At 31.2% G+C, this 16237-nt stretch overlaps 1 protein-coding gene across 1 annotated transcript in view; it reads right to left on the bottom strand.

Moving 5' to 3' along the window:
- Window positions 1-16237, bottom strand: part of LOC129965553 (dynein axonemal heavy chain 5-like) — a 272814-nt gene that overhangs the window by 159181 nt on the left and 97396 nt on the right. The window contains exons 15-21 of the mRNA XM_056079546.1: window positions 13939-14079; window positions 13272-13433; window positions 9940-10186; window positions 8094-8335; window positions 5725-5865; window positions 4660-4897; window positions 2399-2541 (exon numbers count right to left, since the gene is read on the bottom strand). Coding sequence (XP_055935521.1) covers window positions 2399-2541; window positions 4660-4897; window positions 5725-5865; window positions 8094-8335; window positions 9940-10186; window positions 13272-13433; window positions 13939-14079 — 1314 coding nt within the window. The remainder of the gene's footprint in view (window positions 1-2398; window positions 2542-4659; window positions 4898-5724; window positions 5866-8093; window positions 8336-9939; window positions 10187-13271; window positions 13434-13938; window positions 14080-16237) is intronic.

Consider the following 16237-nt stretch of genomic DNA (forward strand, 5'->3'; position numbering starts at 1 on the left):
ATGATAATTTCAATATCTTACTCGAACAAAACTTTATACTTTTTTTTCACAGAATTTAATTTTTTTAATAGAAATAAATTATTATTTGTTTTATTATTTATTTTTCGACTTGTTTAAAATTATTTTCCGTTCTATTAATTATCAAATTCTATTTTCATTGAAGTTAATTTCATATTACCATAAAAATGCATTAAGTTGGTGAAAGCGATAAAGCGTGTTAAAGTGCATTTATCGGGCATTAACAAAATACTAAAAGCATATGTCGGCTGTTATTCTGTAAATAATATCCCAATTCTGATCATCGCAAATTATCCAATGAATGTTGCAGTAGAAAATATCATGGATATTAGCAAAGTACTAAAAAGAAGTGAAAAAAAATATTATTTGTAGTTCACTTTAACATTATACTAATATTAAAAGTATAATGTTAACAACAATAATAATGTTGCGGATTTACCTCCTCGTCCGTATGGGTTTTTTCAAGTTTTAATAGTCGATGTAGAAATGAACAGCACTTTAGTAACAAACAACGACACCGTTTATTAAACACGAAGACAGTAACATAGAGACGACAAATATATACAGCCGAGGCGAACACAGGACAGCACACTACAGCAAAGAGTAGCTTACAAGTCGTAAACGGTAGTAATAATAGTCACAGTACTCCAAATGGCAGAAATTCTTCACTGACTCATCGCTTTAGCTATATCCAGCTGCCGACACACTATTACACGACTGGCTACTCCACACACGATACGATGCTGCTTCGACAATAAACACCAAGACTCGGCACACAGCTCAGTTCAGCATTCGCTTGAGCACCGCACAACGTTGACACTTCGCCGGACTATACCGCCGTTGCTTCGCTATCCTTTCGACGATTCCTTACTTGTTTACGACTCCAACTCCGATTCAGGTTCCAATTCCAATTCATTGCAGCTTGAGACTTCCGTCCTTTTATAGTTCCTGAGGCTCAGGAGCAATTCAATCCCTATTGGATAGATCTTTAAAATTCTCTAAGTTACCAGTAATATCTAGTTTGTCGCCAAGCTCTGAGATCACTGACGCGGCACCCGATCAATATCTACAGGGCTGATCGTAAAACGGCATTTCTTACAATGACTCTATTGGTATTAGGAAACAAAATTACAGGTTTGTAACAATAATAATATATATACTAATATTAAAAGATTTCTTTGCTTTCAATAAGATTTTCTCTATCCACAATATCCACGAACACTAGAAAAAAGGATTGAAACAAATATTGATCCACTAATAGAAACAAATACAATGCCTAACATAAATTTTTTTTTAAATGCTGAAGAAAATATTAATAATAATCTTTAATTTAGTTCGTGTAAGGACAATATAATGAATCAGCATAAAATAATAAAAATTGCACATACCCGTTCAATGACACAGTCCAGTGTGTTTTCTATTTTCGCCGATTTTGTGTTCGTACGTATAAATTCAAAAAACGACACAAACAAATACTGCGTTGAGCAAAATGTTGCAAGCAGTTTCTGAAACCAATCTTGAAATATTCTTTTCCCTTATATTATATATAAAGTGATAATGTACGCTGTAGAAAATTAGCTATTATTACATATTGTTGAACAGTAGCAATCAAATCACTATACGAAAGTTTCAGACAGTTTCGATGAAAGTTTTTACTACTTTATTCAGTGTTTCGCTAATTAATAAAACTGTAAAGTATTGTTAGAAATGCTCTGAATAGGGCTCCCCCCAAAATTATTTCATCAGAGGAAATAAGATGTAGAAAAAAAAATTAATCGAGCATGATAATAGGCTTAACCATTGCCAGATGGGAAATGATTATGACCTATCTTTCGAAATTGATGACCAAATCTTTCAAAACTATTATCTCACAGAAATAGTTTTTGCATTATTTTACAAGATAAAAATTCACTTTTTTTATGTCAATTTTGATCTCTGTAGATATTTTCTTTATTTTTAATAATTTTTAATGTAATACACCATTTGTAACAATTTTTAATTCTGTGATTAAAATCAAACTTATCCATCAAAGCATTCAACACATGTGCTTTTGCTAATATTACTCGTAAAATTAAGACTTAAAATGAGACTTTATTTCGATGTTAATTCCGAAGTAGCTTTTTCACTTAAGCTTATTTTTCGTTGAATAACCACATTTTAATTTGCACATGTTGTAATTCAATTTAATTCATGTTTTTCGTATTTGTTAAATAACAAAGTGAAAAAATTTCAAAGACATATGCATTTCACACTAATATTTAATAGCCTAAAAAAAGTCAATAATCCGGCTAAACGAACTAATCGTCAAAGGCGGCTAGTAATTATGAATATTCCATTGAATCAGGTAATGTTCATGATACATAAAATGCAATTTACTTACATCTCCTTGTTTTGCTATTGTGTTAATCAAGAAATCGGTCCGAACATTATCGATGTTTGGTACCAAGACCGAAATATATTCTGTACCATTGGATGGATTGTAAACGAACTCGGGAACAAGAAGCTTCCAGTGTTTCCATTCCCCTGAAAAATTCAAATTACAGAATCGAATTTAAAATTTAGAAATAAAATTTTAATAATTTCAATTAACAGACTATTTTAGAAAAACATACGAAAGTTGCATTCGAAATGCAAACCATTTTCAGTTTTGCTGACACTGAAAATAAATGATTCGGAATTTATTTTATCGTGATTTTTATTTTATTTATAGTCTAAATAAATTTTTTTTCATTTCATTACTTTAATTTTTCAAATATAAGATATCTAAAGCATAGGTAAGTGAAGTATAGGTGATCTAAAACGTAGACTTACACAATGTATAAAAAAATGCCAAGAAGATTTTGGAGAATAATATTATAAAAACCTATGAAACTTTTCTACGTGATTGCGGTATTTAAAATTAAAATTAAGATATTAACTGAAAATCTATTTAAAGATAGTTGAAAGGATCCTATCAAATTCCACATTGTTTGTTTGGTTAAAAAGTTCTCAAATATTTTAGTCTATAGGAAAATTGAAGCAAATATTAAAAAAATTTTATTAATGTTTCCAAACATGTTTCATTAATACAGTTTAATACCCAAAGATTTCATGAAAAAATACAAATTTGCATCTTCAACCAGCAGCCTTGCTGATAACATTTTAAACCTAAAGAGTACACACTGTATAACAAAGTTTAAGCATAATGTGTTACAAAGTTAATAATCCTATGAATGATCATAATTGAATTTATAATGAATTCATCCCAGTGCAGAGGACAATTCGAGTGCTAAGCTGATAAGGAACTAAGTTCTAAGCTCCGTGTAACATATTAGAAAAGCGACAATAATGGTATGATTTCCCATACTGGATGACATCATTTTTCTGCTACTATGTTGCATATGCTTTCAGTTGTTGTTGTTTCTTATGGCACTTGCCATGGGCAAGCCCGCTGTTCGAAGACAGCCGATTTTAAGCCTGAGAGAGAGCGCCTCTTGTTTCTATTTAGCTACACACACGTCACAACCCTTTTTACGGGGCGGACTTCATCCACCGCGTCAGCCACCAAGCACGCGGGGAATCTTCGGCCGGCGGGGTTTGAACTCGCAACCGAGGGGACGCGAATCCGACGCTCTACCAACCAGGCTATCCCGGCCTAATGCTTTTAGTATTTTAATAACAAGCTATATTCTCTAATAAACACGGAATCTATTTTGAGATGCATGGTTGCCAGTCTTCTCCGTTCTTCACTATATGAATATTTGTGTGAGGAGATGTTTTGATTACTACACATATCCTCTGCAACAGCAGAGGACATCTGTTGGAATTCGGCATTTTAAGCTCATCTCGCATTTTCAGTGTGTTTCGTGTTTTAACTTTCTTCGCTTAGTAAGTGATATTGGCAAAAAAGACAATGTATATTCCTAAATAACAATACTACTTTTATTTTTTATGAGTTTTCTTGTTGGTAACTAAAAATGGTTTCAGAAAAAATAATAAATCAAATATATTCACAGTTCATTTCAGAAATTTGACAGTCATATCTGTTAAAACAATTTATAATTGAATATGACCAATATTAACATAAGGCAATCCATTTTTATTATTTTTATAATAAATATTTTAATCACTGACGTCTAATTATTACCTTTCTCTGTTTTCGCTTGATTTATAAATTGCAAATAATGTATCATGATACCTCATTTAAAATTCTCAACTAGATTATTCTAATCTTTGAAATAAACCATATACAGCCACTGTGACCGCCTGAAGCCCCACGGAAATATTGAATGACAAGAAAGCCGCGATGGCATAGGCGGGAACTATGGTTGTGTCCAAAAAGCCATTACCGGCCACGGTACAGCTTCTACTATGGGAGATACGACTCGTTATCTGTAGGGAGTAGCTGACCCTACACCATTCCGGTACCCACCAGGGTGGCAAGAACCAACCCTTATACCGGAAGCTTCTCGTCCTCATTGCTGAGGTTCCCTCTGGGCTTGATTTGAAAGTAAAATTAATTAATTAATTCTCTATAAAGAAATACAATTTGCAAAAGGGGTAAATGAACAAATACAAACAATTTATGTATAAATGTGTAGACGTAAATTAACGTTTTTCCAATATTTGCATCAAAATTACAATGGTTAGAAACCAATATACCTGAACTATCCACGCTGAAGTCAAAAATGGTGTCATTAGGATCTTCGGACACTGGCAAATCCAGATCGAAATCCTTTTTATTCCTGAGGAATTGTTCGAATTTCAATCTGTCCGGGGTTTCCAGGAAGGCGCCGATGCTCCACATCAGGCCAAAAACGTAAACCTTTTGCAAAATGGCAGCTAAAATGTGCAGGTCTTTTTCTTCTCTGGGAAGCAGACCTTGAAAAATCTTGATGATCTACAATAACATAGTTTTCTTAAAATATATATTTTCATTATCTGCAGAATTACAAGAATAAATTTAAAAAAAAAACTATCCGCATCTTATATTTGAACAGCAGGTAAACTAATCTAGTGGATTAAATAAAGACATCGTTTCTCGATTAAGACCTCTGCTTTAGCGAGGCATTTAATTCAATAATCCATAAATCTTTCATGATTCTTATCCAGTGTGAATAAGAATATTTTGGGTCTAAAGACCGACTATTGATGACCAGTGTCCTGCATGTCCGGTTCCGTTGAAAAGCAAACAATTCACACATGAAGGGTATTGACCATATGACAGCACAGATCCAGTATTGTGTGGAGGTCATTCAAGCAGATTTTGAGAATTCTCATTTTACTATGAATTTTTTTAAAAAGTATGTGAGCAGTCATGGCGTGTTTATAAAAACAATCGGGTCAATTCGTGCTCACTTAAAGAACATAAACTTATCCGCTCAAATTAAAATTTTGATCATGATCACGTTATTATTACTGAAAAAGGTAAGATCAATTATTTCACTGATAGAAATAGCACTATTTGTATTTTATATTTTATAAGTAAGAAAAACATGTCTAGCAAAGAATTCCAAAAAAAGTATTATCTTTTCTAATTGTGGGTCGTCACCACGATGTAAAATCTTATAAAAGTGATAAGCTCGGCTTTCTGAAATATCAATGTATAAAAAGCATTAATAAATTTAGTGTTATACGAGCACTTGATAGCATAATAATCATTTCATAATTTTAGAAATTAATTACTAAAATATGCGATTTAAACTTTGCAATTAAAAAAATTATTACCTGCGATATAATCATACATTGTAATATCTTCATTCGAAATACTAAATTTTCAACCGACCATGTATATATGATCTCGAAAGAACGGTCGAAAAGCTGAGTAATGCCCCGAATGATCAGTTTCGGTTGAGTAGTCAGCCAAGCCTGCAAAAATAAATAACAATTTTATATAAAATAAATTTTTAAAAATTAAAATTAAAATTAAATTAAAAATAAAAAAGCTAAAAGTTCAAATTCTCCTTATAAACTTTAATTCTTTTAAGCTTTCAATTTGTTTTTTTCATTAAAATAACTAACAATTTAAAATTTTTCTTTTTATATCTTAAAGTCAGATAAGTAAGATTTTAAGAAGAAGCCTTTATAACATTTTTCAAAATTTTTCTGTTTCTGAAATTTTTTACAATATTAAAAGATCTACTTTATAAGGATAAAAACAACGTTTCGTTATAAGGACAAAAATAATGTTCTTTCTAATTCTTCGAATTCCTAAAATTTGATTAAAAAATTTATGAAAGATTGCATGAGGTTCGTTTCTAAAATTAATATTTTTAAAACAGATTTCCAGATGTTTTTTTCTTTTTAGAAGTGTTATATATTTATAAGAATATTCAAATAATTATTTGAGACTCGATATTTGAATTTATCATCCATTACTTTAATAGCCTTATCATTGATTAAGAAATGCTTAACTCTTATAAGTTTGGTTTGATGGCTAAAATAACCCATCTGACGTAAATTTATCAGTTATAGAGATCCATACTTTCAAATTTGAGATAGTTCTTTTTAATCATCCTTTTTTATAATAGCTTGAGAATAAATTCTAAAAGTTTAACTAACCTAACAAAACTTTATGAATCCTGCCTCATTAAATTTGCTTTTCACAATAATTATTTCAGTGGAAACTATATTATATTTTAATAATAATTTGATTACTATCTATAAACACTTCTCTCGCGATAAGTAGCACGTGAAATCATCAGAAACTATATTAGTTTAAAGATGTTTTTTTAAGAAATATATGTTTTGAAAAGTTGCAATATCAAAAGTGCCTTTGAAGAAGCAAACTATTCTATAATGTATGTAGTAATTTTATAAGTAATGAAACTGATATTAATGGAAAATTAAACTGATAACAAAGAGAAACAAGAATAGGTCACGAAAAATTAAACTGATAACAAAAAGAAACAAGAATATGTCACGAAAAATTAAACTGATAACAAAAAGAAACAAGAATATGTCACGAAAAATTAAACTGATAACAAAGAGAAACAAGAATATGTCACGAAAAATTAAACTGATAACAAAAGGAAACAAAAATATGTCACAAATATCACAGAAATTTGTTTCAGAATGATTGATGAAGGATTCCTTCATCCTTTTAGAATAATGATGAAATAATAAATGAACCCAGTCCAAATTTTTAAAACGTAATTTTTAATTCGTTATAAATCAAAAATATCCAATTATCTTTTCATTACCCCTCTGACTGAGTAATATTTTACAATCACTATTTAAAAGTGATGTTTCCAAATAAGTTCAAATATTTTTCAAACAAAGTGAACTGATACTATATGTTACTTATATATAGGGTGTTCATTAATTATTGTCGGGGTTTCCATACCTCATAACTTTCGAATAAAAAATATTACGCAAAAACCGATTACGTATTCGTAAATTACAACTCAAAGAATTTTATTAATGATATTAAAGAGTAAAGCTTGCACAATTTGCACTTTGTAGGCATTCAGCTGAAGGCGATTATGTATTCGTAAATTCGCTGAACACATTTTGACTTTTGATAATCTTGCGGGTTCTCCGAGCCCCATATTCTACAGTTACGTTTATTCACTTTTTCTGACACATGAAAAGTGGATTCGTCACTGAAGAACCATTTCCGAAGGTAATTTTCATCATCCTCCATTCGAGTCAAAATTTGTTTAGCGAATTTACGAATACATAATCGCCTTCAGCTGAATGCCGACAAAGTGCAAATTGTGCAAGCTTTACACTTTAATATCATTAATAAAATTCTTTGAGTTGTAATTTACGAATACGTAATCGGTTTTTGCGTAATATTTTTTATTCGAAAGTTATGAGGTACGGAAACCCCGACAATAATTAATGAACACCCTATATAATAAAATATGTAAAAATATAATAAAAATATGTAATAAAAAATAAGCACTCGAAACTGCGAAAAACGCGGAATGCAACAGAAAATGGACTCATTGCCAACCCGCGGAAATCGCGCGATACGCAGCTGGAGGGTCAGCATTTAAAAGGAAGACCCATTGTTTGTGTAAAATACCTCGAAACTATTTTTCGGTAAAAAAGAATTTCAAACTATTTTAATTCGTTTCAACTCATCTCACCTGAAGAATGGGTTTCCATGGTAAGCAAGAAGAACTCATGTACACCATTCCGTTCCTGGACACAGTGGCGTGGGAGGCGTTCTCCAAGTTGTGGACCTCGAACATGACTTTGCAATTGGGAGACATAGGAATCCGATCGCCATTCGCCAGGGTCAAAGTCTTGTTGTCGTCCAGGACGGAATTCAGGTTCTCTATCCAGATGGCATCCACAGGGCCATCCAAAACAATCCAGACAAACTCGCCTGTGGTGCAAAAAAATTCGAACTTCTAGTAAGAAACGATAATCCTTTATGTTTTATTCACTTATCGCAATTTTATTCTTAAAATTAACTTCTAGTAATAAGTCAATGATAACACTAAAAATGTACCTTATATCGTCTCAAAAGCAGAAGATAATAAATCCAGTAAGTAATAAACCATTGGCATAACTGAATGTTGTGAATCGTTTTTGTATTTTAACAAAAATACAAAAAAAATTAATTATACAGTAAAACGCTATAAATTGAACGACTATGTATATAATAGTGTCATGAAGATGTAAAGAACGACGTCGTTAGTTTAAACTAACAATTAGATTTATTAGAACGAATCAATTCACAACATCACGAGACTGAGAACTTATCCATCATTGATTGGATTCAGCTTTTATACACATATAGAATGTTCGAGACCAATCCAATCTGAATATTTATGAAATATCTAGAACCTTTCAGATCTTGAAAAACAGGTAACAATTTAAATAAAAGGATTCCAATAGTTGGAGTGGCTGGGATTTGAACATGGACTAGCCAATTTTAAGGGAGATGTTTTGTCTATTGATTTTGGTTTGGTTATATTAACGTCCCATTTGAAGCAACACTAGGGCTATTTTGGGACGGACCTCGCAATTTTGAACCGCGGTCAGATGACGAGGACGACACCTGAGCTGGCACCCCCCTCTCCACACCACACCAGTGGGAGGATGTTTGGTCATGACGGATTTAACGTGCAACTGACCCCCTTACACGACGGTTCTTCGGTGGAATCGGGTCACGAACCTGAAACCCTCCGGTTCCGAAGCTGAGACCTTACCACCAGGCCACCGCGGCCCTCGTTTTGTCTATTGAACCATGGCGATTGCTAGTTTTCTTGCTTTATGAGGCAATATATTAAGTAATGTGAATTGATTTTGATGAAACTATATTTTGCTTTCTATATCCGTTGTCAAAACTACCAGAGATTTAATTCATTAGTTTATATTAAAATTACTACAATTACTAATTACTACAATCAACTCTTTTTATTAAGAAATGTTCGTTAAATTATTGTCAAATTAATGTATCATTATTAATAAAGCATGGAATTGGATTGTGATAATAATGCTTAAAATACTATATATCATATTCAAAAAACATTGTCTAAAATACAACATAAACAATATTTTATCAATGCAGAGTATTTTTTTATAATTCTATAACTCTGGTCATACAGCATATTTATTTACTTTAAATTCTATCTCAGAGAAATTAAAGCATTTAAACAATACCATAAGAACATTAATAAAAAGACCCTATTGTTTTTGTTAAATTTTAATCTTTTAATAAATTAATTGCTTTTTTTAAAGTATACTCGTCATGGAAAAAGTATAACATTTTGCGTTATGACGAGTTTATTCGTCAGGAGTAACAAGTAGTGACATCGCTAAATTTTTACAATACAATTTAGATATGCATTTTCAGAAGAGATCAAAATAATTAACTAGTTAAAATCAAATTATCTCGATAATTATGAACTTTCATTGCATAGAAAGTTAAAGTAAAAAACAACCAATTCAATTTGAAAACTTATTCGGGCAAAGAAACAAAACCTTTCTTCATTTTGAGGGTCTTCCTCCAGAGGGCGGAGAATATTCCATCTGTCCAATCATCAGTGGCCACATCCAGTCTCCCGAACATTTGGGGTGTGGTGATGGACTTGGGATTCATCCTCATTTCCTTGTGAGGAGAACCCATCGCCGTTAGAGCAGCCATCAGTCCTCTTATGCAGCTGGTTTTACCACCTCCTGCAGGTCCCAAAGTCATGATGCCATGCCGCACCAACTGAGTTTCATATAACTATAGGAGAAAAAATAATCTTTTCATAGGGAAATTATTCTGTAATTGTCTTGAATAAATTTGATGTATCAAATGTTTGACTTTAGCTCATTTATTTATGATAAATATTCAGTATTATGATTATTAATTAATTAACCCTTTAAAGGGCCATTTTTTTCTAGTTATATTATGTTAAAATATTAAGTTAAAATATATAAGAAAAGGGATTCATTTAGATTATTATATAAATTTAATTTGATTAATTAATCAATTTGGTTAATTAATAATTAAGTAACAAATCAAGACACATCATTTTGTCTGAGATAAAGAACTGAAGCATCTATGTTTCTGACTTACTAAAAAAACTTGTCAGAACTTATGCCAACCTACATAATTTCATACAAAGATTGATAAATTTGGTGGGAAGCATACTTCCTACGGCCCTAGAAAGGATTAATTCAAGATATATGCATATCAATAATCTAAAATTGTATGATATTGAATGAAAATAGTCTGAATTTTTAGTTTGAAAAGTTTAACAACTATTTTTTATCTTATATCTAGTTTGATATAAATTATGGAAAAGCCGTTTCTGTCTTTTACATTACTGATAAATTCTGGAATTGCATAGAATCCAGATATATTGTTTTGGTCAGTAAAATAATGGATAACCTAATTTATCGGAGATGTTTTTTTCTCGGCAAACAAAGCATTTATTGAGCCTATCCTTGTTCCTTGATAAGAGCCTGTAATGGACATTTAAGTCAGATTCTGTCATGATTCTATTGATTTTTGACGAATTGATTCGCTAACGTCCTTGAAGTCGCATTAAGAATGTCATATTATTGCCCAAATCCTTAATAAAGATTTATCAGAAATAATATGCAAATTAATTTTAAACCATATGTAAACTATTCATCGATTTTAGATTTTCAAAAACTAAGACAAAGGCGAAATTTTTCCTTATCAAATATGACCTTACACAGTTACGCCAAGCTTAATTAATCAAATCTTTAATAATACACACTCCTTTTATGTTATTTGGGGTTTTTTCATGTATTATTATGTATTAATCGCGCAAGTAATAAGACCATAAAGCACCTGATTCGCAATGAAGTACCTGTCTTGATTTATTGTATTTAATAAGTTTTTATCGTACACATAACAGAATCTATTCATCCATAACGTGAGTATACTTCGTTTGAACACAATAAACGGTTAGCCAAACGGCCATATACTCTTTAACTAAGTAATTAAATTCATGATATTTTAATATGAAAAAAAAAAGAAATCTCTTAGATTGTAAACACCAAATATAATCAAAATTAAGGATAAAAATCAGTTCCTATTCAAATAATTATAATATCTGTCTTGTTTCCTATGTTTTAAATAGTTTTAAAAAACAACTTAATTAGTCTTGCACGAGAGCTCTCTGCCCTCACAATTAGTAGAGATTTCTAATGTCTATTGAAAACTATTCTTTAATTATATAGAGCTAACTGTATAGAATTATTCCAAATTTTCTAAAAAATTATTTGGTAATGTGTGGCATTTAGTTTTCAATTTAGTTAGTAATTTAGCAGTTTGTAGGTGTCTTGCGACAGGGGTAGCACATCTTCCCCGTGATCTGGACGTCTCGGTTCGGGCATGGTTGTTCTTCTTCTGTGTTCTATCTGTGAGGTGCGTGAATGTCCCTCCCCCCCCCCCCGTAAAAATGGATTGTGCAAGCGAATGTGACACATGAAGTAGCTAAGTCGTACTCTTGGTCCTAGTTGGCGCTACTGAAAAAACAAGAAACTCTCACTCGGCTTAAATCGCTGATACATAACTGTCAGTGGACTTGTAAAGTGCTATAAGTCACAACAACACAACACACAGTAACGTGCAAAAAGTGCTGATATAAACCTGTTGAAATTTTCAAGGCGCACTTACCAAAATTCTAAGGATGCATGGAAAAGTGATGGCCATTTTGTGTCTACAGTACTTGTACTATTATTGTGGAGACTTGACCATTCAAGGCAGGAGAATATTATTTATTTTACCGTACTGAAAACTAAACTCTTATTCTTCCAAGTTATTATTCAGCCCTTTCATCAGTGCATCGATTGTTATGACTTCAAAGGATTCTATTATAAGTTACTCATTGAAAGATGCTTTTTTTAAAAAAGGTACATTCCATATTAATCATTTAAGAACTTAAAAAGTCAATAATTTGAGCAAAGAAACTGATCGCTAAAGTCGGCTAATTATGATAGTCCTCATGAACCAAATTTTTCTGCTGATAAAAATTAAGTATTTGTTACAAACTAAATTATCATAATTTAAAAAAGAATCAGACTAAAAAAAATGTACATTAATGTACTTATAAAAATGTACAAGCAAATTTGTACATTTTTCTACAATGTACAAGCAAGTTTGAACTCGGTTTAATTATTTATATCAATAAAACTGTAACTTCAGTTTTCCTCATAAATGTTGTGAAGCAAAGTTAATATTTATAGAAAAGAACACCAACAGACTTGGGTCAGAAATAGCTCTTATTACTTATTGTGGAATGGCAACAATCAAATGTAAACAAATCCCTGTACGAACGTTTCATACTTTTATGAACTTTTTTAAAAGCTATACTTTAACGCTTTGATAATAAATGAAGCTGAAAAATATAATCAAAAATACTCAGAATAATTTTGATAATTTTGGTGAACAACCTGGGAGCTAAAGGTGGCTAGTTTTTATGACAATTTCATGAGAATTAATTAGATAGCTAATTTTTCATAAGTAAAAAACGGGAAAATAATTATTTCGAGTCACAATGAGCATATAAGTAGTCTATTATAATAATAAATGCTACTGGTGCTGAAAAATGCAAATATATTATATAATTTATGTGCCATGAAGCTTAATTCATAATATGTCAGCATCAAGTGTAAACAATTAGTTTTTCACAACAGCTTTCTGTACTCATTTTTTAGCAATAATATGATTTAGAAAGCTTCTACGTAGCTTATAAATACAAAATGAGAAACCAAGCATTTTCGAAAACAATTTCTTCCTTGCAACAATGAAACGTGTCACGGCTCCAGTTATCTTCAATGATATTACCCACCTGCACCAGTTTCACTTTCCATGCGGGGTAGGAAATGAGGCCACTTTCCTTCACCTGCGCGTCTATGGCGTCCTCTAGTTCGGTGTCGCCCTTCTTGTGGTCTCGGATGCCAGGAAAAAGATCGTTCAGGAGAGACAAAAACAGGGGCTCGTTCTCGTCAATCTTGAAAAAAAAAATGCGCATTAGTTAAATACCATATTGATAAACAATCTGTATAGTATTCATATTATGATCACTCGTGAATATCAGTTCATTTATTTTAATTAAAATTATCAGCTTTGGTTAAAGTATATACATGGAGTTATTATTTAAAAATATATTTCTTTAATTTTAAAATCTGTTGATGGTGTTTCTAACCTCACTTGTTGTAAAATACCTAGACAAATCCATCAACTATCCTCTTGGTAAAAGCGAAGCGTGGCATCTTCTGATCGTAAAAACCACACCAGAGAGCATAGTTAGAGCTAAAGTTAGGTACCAGATCAAGATGCCGAATATCACAACACGCTAAATATCTTTTGCATATATATACAAGTGAAATACACCGCAAGTCAACGAAATATGTTCTTTGGCTAGTGATAATTGAAAGTCGTCGTATACGAATTCGTCGTATACGCTTACGGATACATTAATAAAAGGAATAACAAAAATTGATAATACTTCTTACCAGCTTCGACAAATTCATATCTTTCAAGACTCGCATCACAATAGCACTTTCCGATTCCGTATTGTTCACATTCGATCTTTTGGTGGCTCCCAGGGTTCTCAGAACAGAAAGAATATTCCTCAGACCGAAGTCATAGTGAACCTGCAAAGTTTTGAAATCTGATTAAAAGAAAAATAGTTAATCCTAAACAAGATAAAATTATTGGGCAGTAAATAAGCTTCAATGCTGGGGGGGGGGAGATTTTGATATTTTATTGAAATTATTAATGAAAGTGATTATTATTCTTTAGGAGAAATAATAAGAATTGTAATTTACTTTTTTCTTCACTGTTTTTTTTTCTTTTATCAGTTTTATGATTATCTTGTAATAAATTACTTACTGTTAAGTTACTTGTAATAATTATCTTGTAATAAGTTGCAACTAATTACAATCAAGTTTTTAATTAAAAATTTGAAACTATTTAAACTTGTTAATAATCTTTGTTTTTTATAAGAATGTCAATTTAAAAGAAAAGGGATCACTTTTTTCTTTGCCTGCATTCAAAATCAAGGGGTTTGCATCAAATATTTAAAGCTAAATATTTGCTCAAAAACAAATTGAGCAATAAAAATTGAATGATGAAAAAAACTGCAAAACATTTAAGACATCTTTACTAATGCAATCACGACGTCTTTTTTTTATTTTATTTTAAAGCAAATTCCTACTTTTTCTGAGAAAAACTAATTATTTAAACCAGCTACAAATCACATTACAAATCGAATAAAAGATGAAACATTAATCAAAATTTTTTGAATATTATTTCAAATTAATGCGCATTACATTTTTTTTACATTGTACACATGCAGTGGACTACTTTTTAATAATATTTAAACTTTTTTTATCATTTGATATGCATATGAAATTACCTAATTTAGAGTAAAGATATACAGTTGCTGCAGAAACACCATTTTGATGACGATTTTTTAATGCAAAAGTCACACATCAGTGGTGAAAAAGAACCGAAATTGACTGAAAGAAACTGAAAACAAATATTGGCGAAGGATTCAGTTTTGGGAATATGTTGTACTTTGTGATGTATATATATGTGAGGAAGAATTTTATTTTGTGCTAAAGCACCATTTTGACGCTGATTTCTTCTTACTGAATAAGTCAAACCACCAGTGACGAAAAACAACTGAATTGGAACATTGAAAAGAGCATTGGCTATAATATGTTGTTTATTGTACCGTGTATATAAGTTACTTTCTAGAGGGGAATGATTGTATTTGATGCAGAGACGCCATTTCGAAGGTGGTTTCTTCTTGGATAAGTCAAACAAGCAGTGACGAAAGATTAAGCTTTGGAAACGGTTATTATCCAAGGATTCAATACTAGAATACGTTGTATTTTGTGCCAAGCATATTTTCGACAGTTAGACCAGTTGCTTCTTGTGAGGAAAGGATTGTATTTGATGCTGAGACATAGCTTCATCAATGACTTCTTCCTGGACAAGTCAAATCAGCAGTGACGAAAATCAATTGAATTGGAACATTGAAAAGAACATTGGCTGTAATATGTTGTATACTGTACCGTGTATATAAGTTACTTTCTAGAGGGAAATGATTGTATTTGATGCAGAGACGCCATTTCGACGATGGTTTCTTCTTGGATAAGTCAAACAAGCAATGACGAAAGATTAAGCTAAGTAAATAAGTAAGAGAAGTAAAACTAACAGTGGTGAAAGAGAACTGAACTGGATATTGGAAAATAGCATTATCCATAGATTCAATGTATAACTTGTATATTCAATCTTCAAGTCTTTTTTAAGTTGTATATTCAATCGATCTTCACATTTCTTTAAGCATATTGCATGGCATATCGGTTTTTATCTGTCGGTACTTCTCAAATGTACCAGATTTCTCAGCAAAGCTCCATTTAACTTTTTCAATGAACTTCGGTAATCATAATATCAGAATCTCTAAAATTCTTTGATTTATTTTTTCAAGCCCGGAAGGAATTTTTCTTCCTTGAAAGTAGAATAGGAAAATATAGTGGCTATATAATTAAGTTCTGATAAAATACTGAATTTGTTTTCATAATGTTCATATTTGGTACAAAATTACGATATAAGGGCATTTTACGAAAATAAATTAGTTTGTTAAAATTCCATAGACGAACTTTGAATACAGCTGCTTTCTAATGCATATAAGTTAATCGTTCCATTACAGCATATTAAATTTGCATTTTCACGAAACCAAAAATAGATATAAGGGCAGTTTACATTTATTGCTTATTTAAGTCTTCTTATTTCAGTCTATAA

This window comes from Argiope bruennichi, chromosome 4, assembly GCF_947563725.1.
Source record: "Argiope bruennichi chromosome 4, qqArgBrue1.1, whole genome shotgun sequence".
In the NCBI taxonomy this organism is placed as follows: domain Eukaryota; kingdom Metazoa; phylum Arthropoda; class Arachnida; order Araneae; family Araneidae; genus Argiope; species Argiope bruennichi.